The sequence below is a fragment of the Homarus americanus genome, unplaced genomic scaffold (assembly GCF_018991925.1).
Source record: "Homarus americanus isolate GMGI-L3 unplaced genomic scaffold, GMGI_Hamer_2.0 scaffold40565, whole genome shotgun sequence".
Lineage (NCBI taxonomy): Eukaryota > Metazoa > Arthropoda > Malacostraca > Decapoda > Nephropidae > Homarus > Homarus americanus.
Window position 1 is genome coordinate 1,695,482 of NW_024735503.1, and position 20,612 is coordinate 1,716,093.

The following is a 20,612-nucleotide window of genomic DNA, read 5'->3' on the forward strand; positions in this document are numbered from 1 at the left end:
CCTTAAGTTCGTGCTCCATTACCTCATTAATAGAGCACGGATTTTAGGGTAGACCGACACATTTTTAATACATTTTTTTCTGATTATTTGTGAGAGTATTTTCCCATTATTATTTATTTGTGTGTGTGTCTCCACACACACACACACATATATACAATACAGGTAAAAGAAATAATTGTCCTGTGGGCAAACACATAAAGGGAATACTGTATGCATTTCTTTGTACACAAGTAAAATGTATCCCCCCCCATCCGCATATGTTATTCACTGATTTGGCGATTCGCAGCCATTTTGATATAACCTAACCCCCGCGAATTTGGGGGGCCCTTATTCAGTTTGTAATCAGTAAAACACTACAATATATCAGCTCAATTGTGGCCACCCATTGAAGTTCAGTGACTATTTTATAAACACTCAGCTAAATAAAGTAGAGTGCTTCAGTATCGATGCTGGGATACTTAACAATAAAACCTACAAAACTCTTTAGAAAATAAAAATATGAAATTCCTTTCATTGAAGCTCCATCAGATACACCATACAAGATAGTTGCAATATAGATGATTTTTGTCCTATAGTTAAAAATAATTGAAGTTATTATGAACTGCATATGTGCGATGGCATGTGCCATCTCCCATTGAATAACCACTGCATTTTCATCTTCTCAAATTTAACATCATAAAAATATAATAAATACAAAGTTTTTCACCATCCTTGATCATTAGTTCATCTTTAACACATTCCTAATGATCCAGATTGGTTCATAGCATTGTTCAGTCTTTCCTGAACGTGTCATTTATTATTATTTGTGTCATTTTACTACTGCAGTAAACCATGACAAGCACAACCACTTCCCAACATTAGTGACAAACACTGCAACATGGTGGACACAGGTCAATCACATTATCATAAATCATAGTAAAATATATGATCATCACCATAAAATTGTACTATAATTACAAAATATACAAAATCAGTCTATGACACTTGTACATCAGCACTGGAAACCGCTCCAGCATTGGAGAAAAATATTTCTGTACCTGCTAAGCATGGTTGCTAAAGTGTATTAGGAGGAAGGCCATCCAAAATTTCTTCCCACCATCTCATAGAACTGCTCATTGAAGGGGGCAAAAAACTTACGTAACCGGGACATTACTGCAGGATCGACGTACGGATGTGGTCGACCCTTAGCATCAGCTAAACATTTTTGAAAAGTTTCATTTCTCATACAATAGAAACCCTTTGTCTCATTGAAGTAGAAATTATCTGGTTTTATATGAAGTGGAAGTCTCAAGAACCGCTGCACCTGGAATAGAATATTAAGTTAATATTAATACAGTACCTGTAGTTTTCACTAACATGGAAATATATTGCTTATAAAAAAATAAAAAATAAATAAAAAGAGTGAGTTATCCTAACAGTTGAGGCCCCAAAAACAAAGAAAAAAACAAATACCAACTGTTTTAATTATACAATATTCAGACTAAACTAGGAACATATAAACATATATGAAGTACTGTACAGTGACACCACAGTGGCAGTCAGTACTGAAATGTTGGCTGTGAGGTCACATAAAAGAAAATTCACCGAGTCGCACACATGATAATATGCATTTAAAACTTCACAATAATTCAAGGTTACATAATACATTTAAGAAACCCTTGACATAACAACAAATTGAAAAAATATTTCAAAATAGAAAAATAAGTTCTGAAACTTGCAATAATCCATGGAAAAAACAGTTAACTGGATATGCTTTTAATCATTCACACACAAATAAAGAATGAAGGTGGACAGGTAACCTACTTACCGGGTACTTGCTTGTTTTCTAATTCCCTTGATGTACCCTATATAAAAACTTGGAGGGAAGTAAAAGTAACAATGAAAAAGAGATTGAGATAGCATGGCTTGACAATATTATACGACTGTTAAAAAGTACAGAGCCATATTTAAAAAACAATACAGTACATAGTAATATTAACCTTTTTCTAAATATTTATTTAAAAAAGACAATATACTGTACTCGCACATTAACCACATTTGCACAAATTTTTCCCCTGTGGTTCACCTGAAGTAATCATCATCACCATCATCATTGTTTAATGGCCATTTCCCACACTTGTGTGGGTTAGCTGTAAATACCTAATATCAACTCTTCAGCCATCTCATCATTTTCAATTCAGCTCTCTTCAGCCTGTGCACATCATCCTCTTTCACTGCCATACAACCTCACTTTTCTCACACCAATTGTATATCTTTCCTTTTACACTAAAATTTCTTCTTGCTATCAATAAAGGCAACAACTCATAAACTTTCTCCATGTAATTCTGAATATTGCAACTAAGAGTGAGCTTCAGCACCATCTCTAGCACTGATCATGTCACACAGGTGGCACAGGTTTCTCTAGTTTTGCGAAGGCTGTATGATTACCTGCACATGCAGAACACTTAAAGTCTGCAACTAACCTTATCAATTTCAGTAAAGGGATCAGCTACAAGGTTATCCCCATCGATGATATGTATTTGTTCCCGAGGAAATTCTCTCAGCCAACGCAAGACATGCACTGCGTACTGGCTGATCTGTATTGCTTTGAACCTGCAAGAAAAAATAACCACTCACACATTCTGAATCAGCAAACAGCCCATTCTACCAAAATATGGCCACATCACCTGGTAATTCAGTCAAAGACACTCATCTTCAAACTCATCCTACAGGTTGATGAGATGAAGCAATGAAAAGAATTTAAGATGATATTGTCATTTCCTTAAAAAGAGACCAAGTATCCTGATTACAGTACAGTACAAACTCCCAAACAGATAAACAAACACTTTTCTTGTGCTCCTCTAGTATACATGATCACTCAACACCAAAACAGATCAATCAAAGTTTAGGTTCTATGGACTACATCTGCAAAATAATATTCACCAAACATTTGACTGGGAAACAAGAGAAATCTGAGTGGGGTGGTGGGGTAATGAGAGAGAGAATGGGGCAATGAGAGAGGGAGTGGGGTAGTGAGAGATGGAGTGAGATAGTGAGAGTGAGTGGGGTAGTGAGAGGGAGTGGGGTAGTGAGAGGGAGCTTATTTTCCACCCAAGAGCCATTAACTTCACAAATAAAATATAATGTACAAAATTTTATGAAGGTCGTAACTTTCCATCTCATTTAACCAAATATATCCTGACTTTCAGAATTTTAATTATATAATAACAAGATGATTTACTTATAACAAAGAGTTATTGCTTCCCTAGGTAAGTGTTCACAGCTAGATACACAATCTTACTCATACTTAGCTCTTTCCTGTGTTTCCCTCCCGCCCATCGAATCCATTTGTCATCATGGATGACAGGCTGTAGTCTTTACCAAGCCTTTTTGACTCTATTGTACTTGGCTACTCTACACAGCTTATACTTCTCCCACTATTCTATAGTATTCAATTGTAAAACTCCTACAAAATTCATGCACTTGTGCAAATCTAGAAAAATTCTATGCAGAAGTACTACAGGTATATATGAGTAGCCCTCAGCCAGTGGGGAGCAAGCTCCAAACAAAAAACGCCAGAAAACGCAGTTAAACTTTTCTCAGTGTCATGAAGAGCGGTAAGTCACCTTAGACTTATACAATTTTGGACCCTATAAATTCTGAGCCAGAGAGGCACAAAAGCCACAGACAGAAAGATCATGCAATGAGGTATGTGTAGAGACCAAAATCTACTTTTTGCGCCGGACGGTGCTTGTTCACGTCTGGCTGAGGGCTACTTATAGACAGTATAAAAGAAGACAAATTCATTTAGTTGCATCAGTCAAAAGTGTGAAAAGTACAGTACAGTAACCCCAATACTAACCCGTCATTAATTTCACCATCAGGAGTGAGCACTTTCTTGTGGAATGGGGCAACCTGTCTCCCTTTCCGCATTTTGGCTTCCATTATTTGAGTGTAATCAGACAGGACCCTCATTGCAGGTTCCCGCACGATTAACAACAGTTTTATGGTTTCGTTCATGGCACGTATTCTGGCAGGAGCCTCACGTGATATAAAGTACGATGGCGTCTTTTCTATTGTAACCTGCCAAAAGGAAATGGTCTTCACTCTTATGATTATCTAAACAACACACAAAATACAATGAACCCTTCCAGAGATTCTGTATCCATCTGGTTGTCAGAAAACAGAATATCTTTATTTCTTTTGCAGTTCATCACCATCAACAAAAGCTGCTTTCCATACTTGAGGCCAGACATGATTACCTGATGGCAGTTCTCAATGCTGCCTCTATCATTAGGTTCTTAACTCTTCCTACATCATTCTTGGCGTACCCATACACTGATCACTAATGTGGCAGCCACCGCCACATGAACAAGCAGGAGATAACCAAACACTTGTCTCCTTAACGTTAGTAACCTAATGTAAGAAACTTTAATCATGTAACAAAAATGACAAAAATTCCATTGTCAAGATCAGAGTATAATTTTTCAAAAAGAAACAAGCAAAAATACCTCGCGGTAATGCTTTGAAAGCTGTTGTCGGGTGTCTCACATTGAAGTATATGCATCCTTGGGTACCAGAGTTTATAATTAACTCAAGTCTACAGAGAAGACTCAGATTCAACCATTAAAAGAATAATTAATTAACTTGATATGACCACATTGAAATCATGTCAGATGTACTCTTGAATTATAGATTCACATGGTGCAAATTAGTCTTGAAATGAGAACAAGCACTACTATATAATGATGAATGAGCTGCAATCACTTCTACCTACTTACACTCTTGCTTTGCAATATGGGACCCAACTGTCACAATATGTGAAGTGATTCTGATGGTTTTCTCCCTTAAGTTCATTGCAATACAGTACTGTATTTGAAGGAAGAACTTCATTTAATCATACTCAGATTTCCAAAACAATATACTGTACCGGGTAATAGTGAAAACACCTTACAGATAAATGCTGACTACTTCCCTGCATAAAGATAGAAAACAATATCTGTATACAGTGAAACCTCCATATAATAGACTTCTTTCTCCATATAATCCATTAGTTGGGAGGTTTACACATCTAACGCACCCTCAATATAACGGACTTTCACCTCTATAGTGCGTTAGACGTAGGTTTCACATTAAATAGACCCTCGATATAACATAATTTCCTTTTCATGTAGTCCGTTAAATAGAGGTTTCACTTGTATAAATATCTGAATTTCTCTTCACCGTCAACAGATGTCAGAATCCATATGGAAGAAATATCTGGAAATTTTGTGGTTAGTGAAGCAGTAGGTAAGCCCACTAACTCTTAGTCCCCAGGTACTGTACTGTACAGAAGAAAAGAAAGTAAGGATGAGGTGAATATCACAAGAGGGCACAAAAAGTTACTAAATCTGCTATTCAAGAAGGAATGAATCACAAAAAATATGGTGTAACCTTACATCATCTTCATACTAGGGATATTTTGTCATGGTATGTGACGCATTAGAGTACCAGTCACTTCACTCCCTATATCAAAATGAGATTAGCAAAGACAGAGAAAAAGAAATACTGTATAATGCAGTTCCTATGATCCATAAAAAAATAAAAAATAAAATTTTATTAGTGTACTCATATACTGCATACATCAGTTTTAAATGTAACACAGTATTATTAAAGTAATTTTAGCTAAAGTTTGTATATTTACATTTTGCAACAACATTAATCTACACCAGGTGACAAAAGCTTCATCAGAGAAATTTAAATGTTTCTTCATATGAAACAACTGGCACCTAAATCTAAAATTATTCATAAAATCAAGACAAGAAACTCCTAAATCTAATAAGTTATCACTGACAAAAAGAAATCTTTTGTATTCTTAACTCGTGTTTGCATTTCAGTTCATAGCTGACAGAATTTCTGTTGTCTTAAAGTATCATTCATTTCTCTGTACATTAAATGATTACAGAAATAGTTTGCTTGGATAATGTTACCTGCCACTAAATATATAATACCAACTGGTAAAGGATGGCTCTGCCAAAGGATGTGCGACTGTTATGGATCTCTAAGGTCATTTGTTGATGATCTACTGAATATAAAATATGGTATACAGTATTACCACACCTCTAGTAATAAAAAAAAAATCCTATCAGGTGATTTAAGAAAATGTTAATTTCATTCAGCTTTAAAAATATGTAACAATGACTTCAAACAACAAGATTAAAATCTATTTTTTTCCAATGTCTTTGTACTTCAAATCCAATATGCTACATCACTAAAAAAAATAATAATGGATAGAACTTAATACAGTACCTGAATAGATTATTTGTGATAAGGTTGGTCACTATCCAATCAGGAGATATTGTGTACACAATATCAGGATGTACTGTACATGCACAGACAGCTATGTATGGGCCCTGAGGGGGTATGACCTAACAAAATAATTAAACTGTCAGAGAAAATTATTATGGTTTAGTAAAACAGAAATAGGAAGGATGGCTATATTAAATGAAAGCAAAGAGTAATACAGTACAGTATGCACTGAGCACCAAGAAGAGTTGACAAAGTGCTGTTCTTGTAAGAAATTAGATGAAATATCAGTCCCCAGGTTAAAACAATATAAAATGTTACTCTTAAATTAGGTTTAGTACTGTATTAAAATTGAGAATTTATAAAAGACATTAAACTCTTAAATAGCTTCTGCAGAGCCAAAATTCATAATGCTGGATATTTTTGGTGTGAGTTTTAGGACACAATTTTGACCACATGCCTTAATCGACTGTACTTGCAGGAATGAATTACATTATGTCGTACAGTATATTCAAAATTATTAAATCAAGACACTGAGCATTCCTGCTAAATAACTGTTTTTAAACATTCAAAATGGACAGTACTCAATAATATACATTATGTACACATGCCAATAATAATAATAATAATAATAATAATAATAATAATAATAATAAACGGTTTATTGAAAAAGTTTGCAGCCCGAAGGCTGAAAATATACATTGGACATAAATGACTGTGTGTGTATGTGTGTGTATGTTATACTGTACAAAGATAATTGAAAATAAATGATACACAAGATGAGATAAGTTTAAATAGCCAATACAGTACCTGTAGTCCCTTCTGCTCACTCACTTATTAAATGCATCAATCATTACCACCACCCACTGACTGAATGCTTATCACTATATTCCACTACTGTTTAGTAAAAAAATTATTTGCAAAAATATTACATATTGTAAATTTTATTTTTAAGTAAATACTGTGCCACAGTTAATGTAACAAATGCAACAGCATACAGGGGTACATGAAATTAGCAAAAAAAAGTAGGAAAAACTAAGATATTTTGTTAGAAAAGATGGCAATCAATGCCCAGGTGACTCACACCCAGAGTCAAAACAGAAAAAGAAAACAGAAACACCAAATCATTTTCATCCCCTCCTTACTGCTGCCATCACACATTACCAGACATGGGGCAACTAATTAACTTAGCTTAACTAGTTAACTTGTGAAATAACAGTTAACTTAACTTAATCAAAATTTTGGCAAATTAATTGATTACCTTAAATTAATTATCAATTAACTCCTTAGAAAAAATAACAAATAATATATTACACACCAGCCCTTGCGCCCAGTGAAATCCATACTGTTGACTTTACTGTACAGTACAGTACACGAAACATCCGTAGCCAGACTGGAGAGGGTGAGGCCGCCCTGACTGCTGCCTCACAGTTACTCAGTTGTCGTTGCAGTGTCCATGTGATAAACACGCTCAAAGGGCGAGGTGTATATTATAATACTTTTTGCAAGTTGAAAAGGCTTGAAAGTTGAAACACGAGACAAACATTTTTGAATACACATTATGGAAATGAACATAATGAGGTTATCATGATGTTTGTGAAAAAAAGATGAAATTGTTATGAACGGTGTTGTGGTAATTTGGTAAACCACAATTTGAGTATCTGACTTGAACTTGGCAGTTTGCAATTATTTAAGTGGTAAAAAGGTGCAATTTGTGACCTAACTACTTTTTACGGTGCCTAATACCTTCTAACACATGAAACAGGATAACCTTAATTTTAATCGTAATGCAAAGAATGAGTGCAACAGGATTCTCATTTATTTTGAGATCAGTACAAATTAACTGAACACAGTGTAGAGGTCGAGTCATGTGAAAAACTGTTGAGTAAAAAATATAAGTCAAGAATATATAATTATTTTATCTCAAGACTTATTCATACCAAGGAAGTAGTGTGCCAGACTGCCTCACTATTCAGGTATTCAAACTACATTATTCATTGACTCTTCTGGAAAACATTTACAGGATATTAAATTATTTAATCCACATGAAAATTCCCCTATGCAAATTTGACACAGACTGGTTAACTTAACTCAATCAAAATTTTTTTAACTTAATTAGTCAATATTAAAAAAATCAGGTTAACTTAACGGGAAAAATTTGAAAATTAGCTTAACTCAACTAGTTAAATTTGAAACTTAATCGCCCCATGCTTGCACAATACCATAAAAATTATACAAGTCTTGCATATGTGTACAAACATCAAATCTAGTGTAACAAGTGCCACAGCATAAATAAAACATAAAAAACCAATTCAAGAATAACAAAATAATTTAGTTCACAAGGTGATGACACCATTACCTGACTGACAACAGGGCAAGAACATACCGAACGTCACTTACATTACTGAAATTAAAATATAGAGTTGAAACAAGTTATGGTTTGACTTTAAAACTACTAAGGTAAATGGTGACCATCAAGCACAAGCAAGAATCTACCCGATAACATTTTTATACAATTACTGATATAAATCCATTAAAAGTCTAAGGAAAGTTATGAAGTAAGAATAAGATTTGTCTTGATTCACTGACATATCAAATTTTCTTAAAATTTTCACTCACCTAACAATTGTCATCAGTTCTTAGTACAGGTATCCTTCGAGATACGAATGAGTCAAGTATAAAAAAATAAAAGCATTAAAAAATATTCATTAGGTGAATTTACATATCACGAATAAAAGAACATACACGAAAAAAATAGGGTTTGGTTCCCCAATGACAAAAATACTCCAATACCACACACCAGAAACACAAAATTGGCTCACAAACAGGAACAAAACTTACCTAACTAATGATAAATACTGTAGTACAGTACTCAACTATTCTAATTTACTACCTAACATGAAAAAATAAATTAACTTTGGTACATTACCCCAAGCTGAGAGTCTCAGAAAAACGAACTTCTTTAACAATTATTCCACTATATATAAATGATGCAGCTTAGAAATAATATAAAACCATAAAATGAAGACCATGGGAGAGTACGTGTGACGTAAACGTGTGTACTATAGGTGGTGGGCGGCAGCCTATGTCTCCGACTCACCAGCCTAGCCGCAGCGTTTATTGTTACTTGTAATGAAATTATAAAAGTTAATGAAAAATCATTACAATAATCAAATGTGGCTTAGAAATAAATAAAATATAATATAAAACTATAAAATATGACATGTAGAGAATTGGCATTTCTATGAAAAAAAAAATGAAGTACACACTACTAAGGAACCACTTGTGTCCTAAATGGACAAAATTTAATAACGTCACTGCTATATCCCCCACACTTTTAAGTCAAGAGAATAAAATTACACTAGTACTGTACTATACAGAAATAATAACAAACAAAAATTGAAAATTAGTGCAAAACAAAAAAAAATGAGATAAAGGAAGATACTGAACATGAAACAAGTAAAATATTGTATTAAATAGAGCAGAGTTAGCAAGAAGGCAATATGCTGGGGTACCCAAGATATTAATGCATGGAGAAGCTTGCACAGTACTGTATGTGAACCATCCTCCTATACAGTAGCAAGAGGTTATGCACATAAGTGGATGGATTATTCCATGGTACAGTATATAAAAATCTTGGCACAACCTCAGTATCCTTCCTTAATCATATGCATAAGAAATAAATACTGTATTATAAAAAACAAAATAGAGTAGTACCTTATAAAAGGCCAAAACTGACATTGGATTCTGTCGAATTTAAACAATTAATAGATTTTTTAACTAAGATACCGGTATACTTTATTCTTGATTTTCTCATACTGTATGAAACAATTAAGGTGGGATAAAAAAGTTGTGGTTTTTCATGACTTGTAATTGTCTTTTAGATTAACATCAATCAAAAGGCATTTCCACCTAAAATGGTGCATACCTTTTTCCTTTTTACTTCTGTCTAACACCCATCAGGTAAACAATGAAATATACTATGGAATGACCCATATCTAATGTAAGTTTAAGCAAGTGTTATAGATACCTGATTATCAAAAGAGTACGGCATTCTTTTTCTATACCACTCTAAGCCATTTGCATATCGTTCATCATCATCAAAGAAATGCATCTCAATTCCGTTCTTCTGAATATGGGGATGAAGATTTAGCATCTCTATCAGGGCTCGAGTCCCGCATTTACGCACTCCGATGATCAAGGCTTGGGGCAGTCTTCTCTGGGTGCCTCGGATGCGAAGCCGCTTGCGATAAGCCTCTGTTGTGACGGAATCCAGCCCAGTGGTCTCAGATACTGCTGATGGAGCTGGAATTATTCTATTGTCACACTCTATCAAACTGCAAGTGGAGTGACACACATCTACTGGGTACTTACAATACAAAAAAGCAGCGCAAAGTCTAAAAGCATCCAGCCGATTAAATGTAACATCTAATTGGGGTAATGACTTTAGTTAGGCTTTATTGTTTTATGGAAAAAGTAAAGAGAAGAAGAGGACATTGCAGAAAAAAACTGTAAATGACAGAGTTAAAATACTGTAAGACCTGAAGTTAGTCTGAAGCAAACCAGTTTTCTATGCTCTACTTACAAGAGCACAGCTTACCATATATTGCTGCAGCACCTATGGGAAAGGTGTAGTAGAGAACGAGGCAAAAGAGCAGTGAAGAGAAAACAATGATGGGGGCCATCCGCCGCAGTGAACTAAGGGGTGAGGAGGAGCTCTCACAGCGTCCCCCCATCAGTGGCGGCCCCCTGGATGGCTTTCGTCCAGGGTCTTCACTCCATGTAGTTTGATAGCCCTCATTCCCAAATGACATGGTCGCCTACCCATGCCACCTACAATATATATATATACAAGCCTTGTAATAATGACAGATCATGACAGATTGTAAGAGGATGAAAACACAGAAGGCAGAGCATTCCACAGTTTGGCTGTGTGAGGAAAGAAGGATGCACTATAACGGGTTATTCTAGCGTGACCAACATCCACACAAAAATGGTGGGCACCACAGGCAAGACAAGTGTTACGAGGTCACTGCCTTGCCAGAGGTACACAGGATCCCAAAGCCACCAAACACTGCCCATTAAAGCACTGTCTATCTACTCCTCTCTCACATGGATGAAGGGGCAGGCAAACTCAAGTAAAAGAGTTGGGTGAATGGATGCAAAATGGATGTAAACAACAACAGGATATAGTTACAACAATGTTCCCCATATATAATTAGTAAAATTACATACACTGTACAGAATGTTACTCCTTATTCTCCAGTGATTAACAATGTTTCATATCATTTCACAGTACAGTACTGAACATATATTTTCTATAAACAGTATGATTGATTCCTTACAATTTTACCGAAGTGTCATAAATGCAAGCAATATTAAAATGATCTTATTCTTACAACAAAACAGTAATCATTGTTTAGTGTCTACATGACATAAGTATACCCGCCATAAGAGACTAAAGAAGAGGCTTGCTACATAATGGTAATGTTAATTGAGAACATCAAGTCAATTGAAGTTAACAACACAGGAAAAAAAAAAATATGCATATCCTGACCTCCCAAGCTGGTGGCTTCTTTGATCACCCATGTTTCTGATGAGTTTGTCTTTCACTATCCAGTGTAACTACAGTATTGTACATGAGGAAAGCAGAGTACAGTACCCAGTGAAAATCTGCCATGTTTGGTGGGGTTACACTGAAAAACACTCTCCTCACATCCAACCCAGGATTGAACCTGAGATACAGTGGTGAAGGTCCTAAGGGACAAGCATGCTATTACTGTACCACCAACACCCCCACTTCTTCACATACAAGGAATAACAATAAAAAAAAAATGCTTGACAATCTGGACACAGGCCACCCAGCAATCATGTGACATTGCTCCAGTGGTTCACTAGGATATACAGTACTATACTATACTGTATTTTACCCTATTTTACTTTTACTTTATCCTCTTCGTCTCTGGTTGGCTTATTAGGCAGTCAAGTAGTTGGCCATTTCTCTGACATGTTCCGGTACAGTTAGTAACTTATGATTGGAACTTTTGGCAGTTTGTTGTTTCTACTATTAATGTATTGTAACGCATTTAACAATTATAATTTTTAGTTCTACTTTACTCTTCTTACACACCTTAACTAGATATCTTAAGGTTCTTTTTGAGAGAAGAAAAGTTGTTACCTCAGGAAAAGCCCATATCCACTCCAGAAATATAATTTATTTGTTTTGGTTTTCATTTAGTAATTCAAATTTGATTTTCTTTAAAAGGGCAAACCAACCAAACCTATCTAACTTAACCAAAAGTATAGAAATCTAAGGTTAGATATATTAAATTAACCTCTTGTGTATGGTATCCCCTCTCAGCTGAATTAAATGTCTTGTGTTAACCAAATAGAAGTGGCATCCCCATAGCAAAGGGGTTAGGTTTGGTTGTTTTATATTTTAAATAAAGGGCTTAACAGTGCAATCTGAATAAAAGCAACTTGAATAGAACTTAACATGGGGTTATTTTTAATTTTGTACTGTATTATATATCTGGGTATCAATACTATATGTAAAAAAAATATTTAGTGGGGTCGGGATATATTGCGAGATAGGGTCCAACGATGTTGCTATACTGTATACTAAATCACGCTATGTAATTTACATGTAATCAATGGGGAAATAGAGTTAGGTTCTGGAAACAAATTTTTTTTTTACTAAACTTGACTTAACGACTTCATTTTCTTACTAACTAAAGCACCAATGAACACTAGACTCAGGAACAACAGGCTATTTCAATATCAAGGAACACCAGACTCGGAAGCAGACGCCACACTGCCATCCTCACTTGACAATCCCACACCTACATAAACAAACACCAAAAATATTAGTTACAGTATTAAATCTTTTCCATTAAGTTTTCCATTATCTTCACTTCACTATCAACCCATTTACACTCGCTTTAGTACATGTAATTGGAATCTGCACCAGACTCGGCAGCTGGTGCGCCATCCCGAGAACAACAGACGACACACTGCCACCCTCACTTAACAATCATAAACGAATAAACCAAAAACATGTTACAGTATTAAATCATTTCTATCAAGCTTCCCATTATCTTCACTTCATTTTTTACATCACTAGCAACCCATTTACACTCACCTTAGAAGTCGTAATCTGCAGCTTACCTTTAACCTACTACAGTGCACATGGATGATTGGAAATGGTCAGTGGGATTTTTCAAACTTAAAAAATCAACCCTGGTTAAGTTTGACTTAAATTTGTTTGTTGTTTCCCTAATATTCCCACAATTCCTTCACACAAGTACTGTATACAGTGGTCAGTTCTGGCCCATGTTGGTCATTCTCACATACAGGTACAGTGTCCCCCATTTTATGAAGTGGTTCAGTTCCTTGAAAACCACTTGTTAAGTGAATTTTCATATCTCGAATAACATAACATACAGTATGGGAAGAATAGGTTTGGGTCCCTATCGACAAGAAAACCCCAATATCATATCTAAAAAACTGAAATAGGTTCATAAACAACCAAACTACTGTAATTTAGTACTATACCTAACTAATTTGGAGCGCAGTAGTCGAATGGATACAATGCTTGCCTCCTGTTCCAGGGGTCAGTGGTTCGATTCCCAGGTGCCTAAGTTTACAACTTAGGGAAGTGAATAAGGTCAAGTGCTGTACAGTACAGTACCCTGTGTACTGAAGGCTTAGTATACAGCATGCTGTATCCACACTGTCCTTAATGCACAGTTATGCCTATGAGACCCACTTTAAATTAGAACATAACACATTAAAAAAATTAATCAAATATAAGTTTGGTACATTACCTTATGGGGCCATATCTGTATTAGCGAGAATATCTTTCATATAATAAAAACGAGGTGTGAGCATAGAAAATTTGTACAAGTGAATGTTTTTTACTCGAATATTCATAAAACGAGGGATACCTGGATACATGTACAGCACTGTATAGTGTATACCAATAACCAAGCTAACCTATCCTAACTTAAGTAGAGTCTTACCGAAAACTTTAAAAACTTAATACTTTAAATTCCGAAGAGGTGCACAAGTTAAGAACTACACTAGGAAATTTTGCAATAGAAGAAAACTTTTCTTTCGTAAGAACATCAATTTTTTTTTTTTTTTTTTTACCAATCCTATCCTAAAAAGAAAAACCAAACGAACCAAGAGATCTAAACCTAATGACTCTCATATACTGTATCTGGTTACACGACTTTTCCAACCAAACTTAACATGAAGTAGAAGAAAAAATAAATAAAAAAAGGAGAGAAAAAAATAAAAATAAAATCGAGCCTAATATCACATAATAAAGCTTGGTACACTAACTGTGAAACATGAGAATAGGAGACATGGGCCAGCATCAACTATACTCACGAAAAAAAAAACATGGCAATAGCCACTAGATTAATTACTTCCCAAAGTATTGTAAGCTACTGACATTTTCATAAATTTCATCATGCTACAGTATTGGTTAATGGATTTTACTGGAGAAACTCTTAATTTCAGGTACTGCATAGGACAGACTCCACATACTTCTTGGGAAACAGCAAGTAGCTACTAGATCATGACCTCTTCATCTTCAACTCTTCAGAGGTTGACATAAACCCCACTGTGTAACTGAACTATGGCATTATTCAGTGATTCAATCCTGTCCAAATCAAACGGAGTTCAGTGATGGTGCTTGTCAGCTGACCATAAGCAAGAGGGCCACACCCACAGTCTATTTGTGGTTTCCTTAGTAATTTCAGTTTTTCCTTGCACAGCCACCAGATCTGGATTCTAAGCACTTAAATATTTGAGTAAAACACTACAAATAACAATCACTGAGTTACAGAATCATTCAAAACACTTACCTTAACTTTAAGAACAGGATTCGGATCACACATGCTTCTATTATGTGGTTAAAGAAATACTGTAACATGCAAACGTAATGAGCAATATAAGTTTGTCCTCGTCCAACAGGGCTTCAAGACTGATGTTTCTTTGAAAAAAATCAGTATTAGTCCAGCTTATGAAATACAAGTGGTTTATACATGATATTTTGACTTCTGGGTTAACATATAGATTAAAGCACTATTTGAGACAATGTGAGAAGGACCTAGGTGTGTATGTTGACAATGAGCTGAAGTTCTCGGGACATTGCGAGAAGAAGATAAATCAGACAAATAAATTATTGGGTTTTATAAGGTCATTCAGACATCTAGACGGTCTTTCCCTCTTAACGATCTTCAAGAGTGAAGTGCTTCCCGATCCGGAGTATTGTCACCCCGTCTGGTCCCCGAGATATGCTAGGGACTGTCAGTTGGTTGAAACTGTTCAAAGGAGGGCCACCAGACTGGTGCCTGCACTTCAGCACCTCAGCTACCCTGAGAGATTTGAGCGCCTGAACTTGCCTAGCTTATACTGGACAGGCAAGGGGTGACCTAATTGAGGTGTATAAGCATCTCAAGGGGCACTACTCAGTCGAGTGCCCTTACTTAGAGCTGGCAGACGTTCACCCCACAAGGGATCACAGGTCAAGATTGAAGAAGCCGCAAGTCCAGAAAAATGTGAGGGCAAACTTTTTCGGAGTGAGAGTTGTGAACTCTTAGAACAATCTGCCAGAAAGTGTTGTGATGGCACTGAGTGTGAGCTCTTTCAAGTCAAGGCTTGACCAACACTGGAGCAGGTTCAGGTACATTCAGGAGCTGGTACATGCCCGGTACTTGCCAACAGTGTGTAACAGAGACGTGACCGATCGCCCAAGCGGCTAACGAGCCGATCAGTGGTGAAGAGGATAAAAGATTAGATAGCAACTCGTGGGGGGGGGTCGAGGGGGAGGGGCATGCCCCCACTAGGGAGTTAGGTCAGGTTAAATAAAGATAAGTTAAATACTGACTTCATTACATATCTACTTGGAGGGGGGGTAGGTTAGTGTTTCTTTTGTGTACATAAAAGCAGAAAAATATTTTTCTCCTGCATAAATTTTGCTGTTTTATTTACTGGGGGATTTTGATTTCTCCGGAAAAGCTGAAAAAAACTAATGTTTGACCATGTTTGGAAAACATTAGTTTTTTTGTTTTTTCCCCAGAAAAAAAATCTCCAATTTAAAAAACAGCAAAATTCCTGCAGGAACAAAATGTTTTGCTGGCGAAATTGCTCGCAGCACTTAAGTACAGCATAAATAAATAGTTACATTTTCAATCACCATAACATCTGACCAATTCTGAACAAACTACTCATGCCTAGAGTAATACAGTACAGGACATATGTACGTACAGTATCTTTACAGTCCACCTAACATATCGGAAAATACAAACTATTAAAGACAATGATAATGTTACTTCCCTGGGCTATCCATGTCAAATCGCCTTACTGTTTATCACACATTGTACAGTATATTATCCACACCATGTACTTAATGATGAATGGATGTGAAATTGAATGTCCATTTTACTGAATATATTCAACATGATTAAGGTAGTTAATTATATGATCTGACTAGATAAACTGATTCTGTGACTAGGTTAATCGCTAATATTTCATAAAATTGGGCGATTATAAAATTCACCTCACATTTGCCGGTCCGACTAATTACCCAAATGTAGCCAAATATAGTCGCAATGAAGTCAAATAATGGTCCTACATGAATAAATCGGACTGCTAATTACTTCTCGACTAGTATTTGGTGTCAGAAAGTCACAAAAAATTGGAAAACTTACTTTAATCTGAGTTAATAGATCGCGTGCATGTACCGACGGTGCGAGGAATTACCCAAATGTAGCCGCAATGAAGTCAAATGATGGTCGTACAAGCGTAATTCGGGCTGTGAATCACTTCTCGATTATTATTTGGTGTCATATAGTAACAAAAAATTGGTAAACTTAATTTAATCCGAGTTGTGTTAGGTTAGGTTAGGTTAGATTAGGTTAGGTACATGCACTTGATCTATTAACTCAGATTAAAATAAGTTTACCAATTTTTTGTGACTTCGTGACACCAAATACTAGTCGAGGTTAGGTTAGGTTAGGTACATGCACTCGATCTATTAACTCAGATTAAATTAAGTTTACCAATTTTTTGTGACTGTGACACCAAATACTAGTCGAGAAGTGATTGGCAGTCCGATTTATTCATCTAGTCCCATTATTTGACTTCATTCCGGGTACATTTGGGTAATTAGTCGGACTCCACATTTGCCTCCTCAGAACATTACAATGAACTAATTTTGGTAATGAAGGGGACGACCAAGTTACAGGATATTGGCTGTATTTATGATAGCACAGTGAATGTACTTCCACTACTAGAAATTTATTTCAGTGTTGTTTTCTGGGTAAAAAGTCGTTTTTATAAAAAACGAATATTAACTGAGCAACCTAACCTAACCTATTACTGTCATAGAAGAAAATCGATTCCTAACTAAATATGAATCACTAGTGAAACGGTAAAAAATCCTCAATACCCATTGCATTAAAAAATAATATTAACCGTTTTCTGTACAGTACTATACTGTACGTGCAACAAGGTAGAGCTTAGGCATAGCAACTGTTAAGATGGTATATGCAACAATCTATTCATTAATAAGCTTTATATGGAAGAGATACATTTTTAATTCACTTAATCACGCACAAATGCACACACACGTCAATGGGCATGTCAAGATGACTCGTACAGTAGCCCTAGGGTAGTATTGTACGGGTCAGTTGTATGGTTTGTAGACAGCCAAACAACATTTTTCTCATTACTACTGTTCAAAATCTCACTCTATCGTCACACGGCGACGTAATTGGCATCCCAGGGTAAATGAAACATGATCTGGTAGGTATCATTTGCATCTCAGCCACACCCAGTCAGTCATCTTTTGTACACTTTCCTATCTGTATCAGTCCTTCACACATTATAGTCAGACCCCCTGCCTCGTCTCTTATTGGCATAGTTAACCTCCCCTACGTCTAGTTATAATACCCTCATCTCTCTAAATGGTTCTCGTCATCCCAGAGCCATGTTCAAGGTTCTCGTGAAAACTTTTCCATTTCCCATCACTCTCTTACCTCACACATGTGACCACCTTGGGATGCCACGGATTATGAAATATTCAAGCAAGAGCAGCAGAAGCACACACAATAGGCAAGCTATATACTGTTATGTGCTAACCTTTCCCACCCGACTGATCTCGACTTGCCTCCCATCACTCCCCCACAAACAAATTCTACGAGTTCTGTCAGTGGCTGGGTGGAGGAGGGGCCACTGGGCCACCGGGACAGCCACCTTGCCACACATCTCCCACCACCAACACTTCCTTCTAATATACCTTTAGAATCATCATTTGAATTAATACAGGCTACTGCTACATTAAACAAATATTATTTATCTCCATTAAAAATTTAAAAAAAAAGTTCATTGTGTTGATGTAATTTACATATTCAAAATTTTGATTTGCTAGTGTTACAGAAAACTATTTCTTTGTGAAAGAGAAAATGAACTGACTATTCTAACTTTGAAGGATAACTTTGTTTGTTTTAGCTACACATACACAATTAGTATACATTATAAGATTACCTCTCAAAAGCATGATAAGTTCCTTGTTATAAATATAAGAAAATCTTTGATTAAAATTAAATTGTATCATTATGATATATTCAGCCACTATCTAATATTCATTCCAATTATATTTCTTAAGATATATTTTACTATCATCATTAATGGTCCTCATTTACATTCTGGAAGTTGGAACCCGTACATGCCCCAGTACTTGCCAATAGTGACCAACCACCTGGCTAATGAGCCGATCAGTGGCGAAGAGTATAAATGTAAAAGTATGTAAACGCAAGAGAATCATCAAAATACATCCTGTTTATTTTTATATGAGCAAGTGTTTTTATCATTTTAAAAAATCAGAGGCATTTTAGGGATCACCTGAAGAATCGTCGCCCCAGAATGTCCACCTGAAGAATTGTCACCCCAGCCCACAGTGAATATAATGTGTATAATTAGGATAACATAAATATATTCCTTTGTGTTATGCTTCTTTATTGTGATACATATTACAAAGGGTACTGAACAGCAATGTGTTGACATAAAATTTCCAGAGGATTATCAGAAAAACGATCATGCCACATGAATTCTTGAAGGTAAGAATTTAAAAAGCTTCGTTTGCAGCCACGCATGGTCTTGGTGTAACTCTTGTTCTTGCTCCAATATGATTCAATTGCTTGTGTGTGCACACCAGTATTCACATCCACAAAATTGACTAAACATTTTTGAGCCCACTTACTATTATATAGTCCTCCTACCTGACTGGAGGGTCCTGACTCCATTAACCTGAAGATTAACAACCGTGGAGGGTCCTGACCCCACCTGAAGAATTGTCACCCCAGGTGTTGCCACCTGAAGAATCGTCGCCCCAGGATATCCCACCTGAAGAATTGTCGCCCTGCCGGACTCTGGGGCGACGATTCTTCAGGTGATCCCATTTTAGTCCGGAAATAGAATATTGAGGACATATAATAACAACCATTCCTAAAATTATTGTATCGTAGGCTTCATTAGCGGATTCAGTTTCATGACAGTGTTCGAAATTAAAGAGGTGTTAAAGCCCTCCCCGTTCTTCATTTGGTTGTAACGTGATATACAGTAATTAAGGCCAGGCCTTTTCATATCCCCGAATTACAAGGTGAATCTAGGATTTTCTGAACGAGAAGCCCGGACTTGTATCTCTTAACAGAGACTAATGAGTATTCCGACTGGACATATGTAGTAAGCTATAATTATCCCCATGTGAACCTATTCTTTACCTGACTGATGGAAGTTTGATATTACCCAGAGGATTTTTCTCAAATACCAGTACCTGTACAGCTTAATAGCTCCTAGTCACTCGTGTTTTACTTCGCATCGCAAAAATTTCTGCTTTCGAGTTCATGAAAAAAGCAAGCCTAAGTCATATTACATTTTTAAATAAATTCAAAATGAAAGAGTAAATGATAAAAGTGAATGCAAGTAAATAAGCAATTAAACCTACTAAAGAGTGTGTACTTACGAGCGACCAGTCCTCCTGAGGTAGAATATCAAAGGGAAGTGGGCATCATCCGCACCTGTCACAAGCGGGGTACCACAGGGCAGTGTATTGGGCCCACTGTTGTTTGTTTGTTTCATAAATGACATGCCCGACGTTGTACAGTCTTCCATACAAATATTTGCCGATGATGCCAAGTTATTTCGGGAATCAAGAACCAAGCGGACTGTTAAGAGCTGCAGAAGGACCTCTGTGGGCTCCAAGAATGGTCGAACAAATGGCTGTTGAGATTCAATGTCACGAAGTGTAAGAGGATGAACCTGGGGCGTACCAACGG

The 20,612-nt window shown here is 36.2% G+C and overlaps 1 protein-coding gene across 3 annotated transcripts; it reads right to left on the reverse strand.

The window, feature by feature from the left end:
- Positions 1-126: 126 nt before the first annotated feature.
- LOC121871200 (heparan sulfate glucosamine 3-O-sulfotransferase 5-like) lies at positions 127-18,515 on the reverse strand. Of its 3 annotated transcripts, none has more exons than XM_042373383.1 (6): positions 18,315-18,488; positions 10,865-11,097; positions 10,295-10,557; positions 3,842-4,062; positions 2,463-2,592; positions 127-1,303 (listed from the first exon to the last, which is right to left on the reverse strand). In XM_042373383.1, the coding sequence occupies exons 2-6, from the start codon at positions 11,076-11,078 to the stop codon at positions 1,064-1,066; spliced, it is 1,068 nt and encodes a 355-aa protein (XP_042229317.1). In that variant the 5' UTR covers positions 11,079-11,097; positions 18,315-18,488; the 3' UTR covers positions 127-1,063. The 3 variants fall into 3 exon arrangements, with proteins under 3 accessions (XP_042229317.1, XP_042229316.1, XP_042229312.1); XM_042373382.1 differs by having other exon boundaries at positions 128-1,303; positions 10,295-10,569; positions 18,418-18,515; XM_042373378.1 differs by having other exon boundaries at positions 128-1,303; positions 10,295-10,569; positions 18,315-18,485.
- Positions 18,516-20,612: the final 2,097 nt, after the last annotated feature.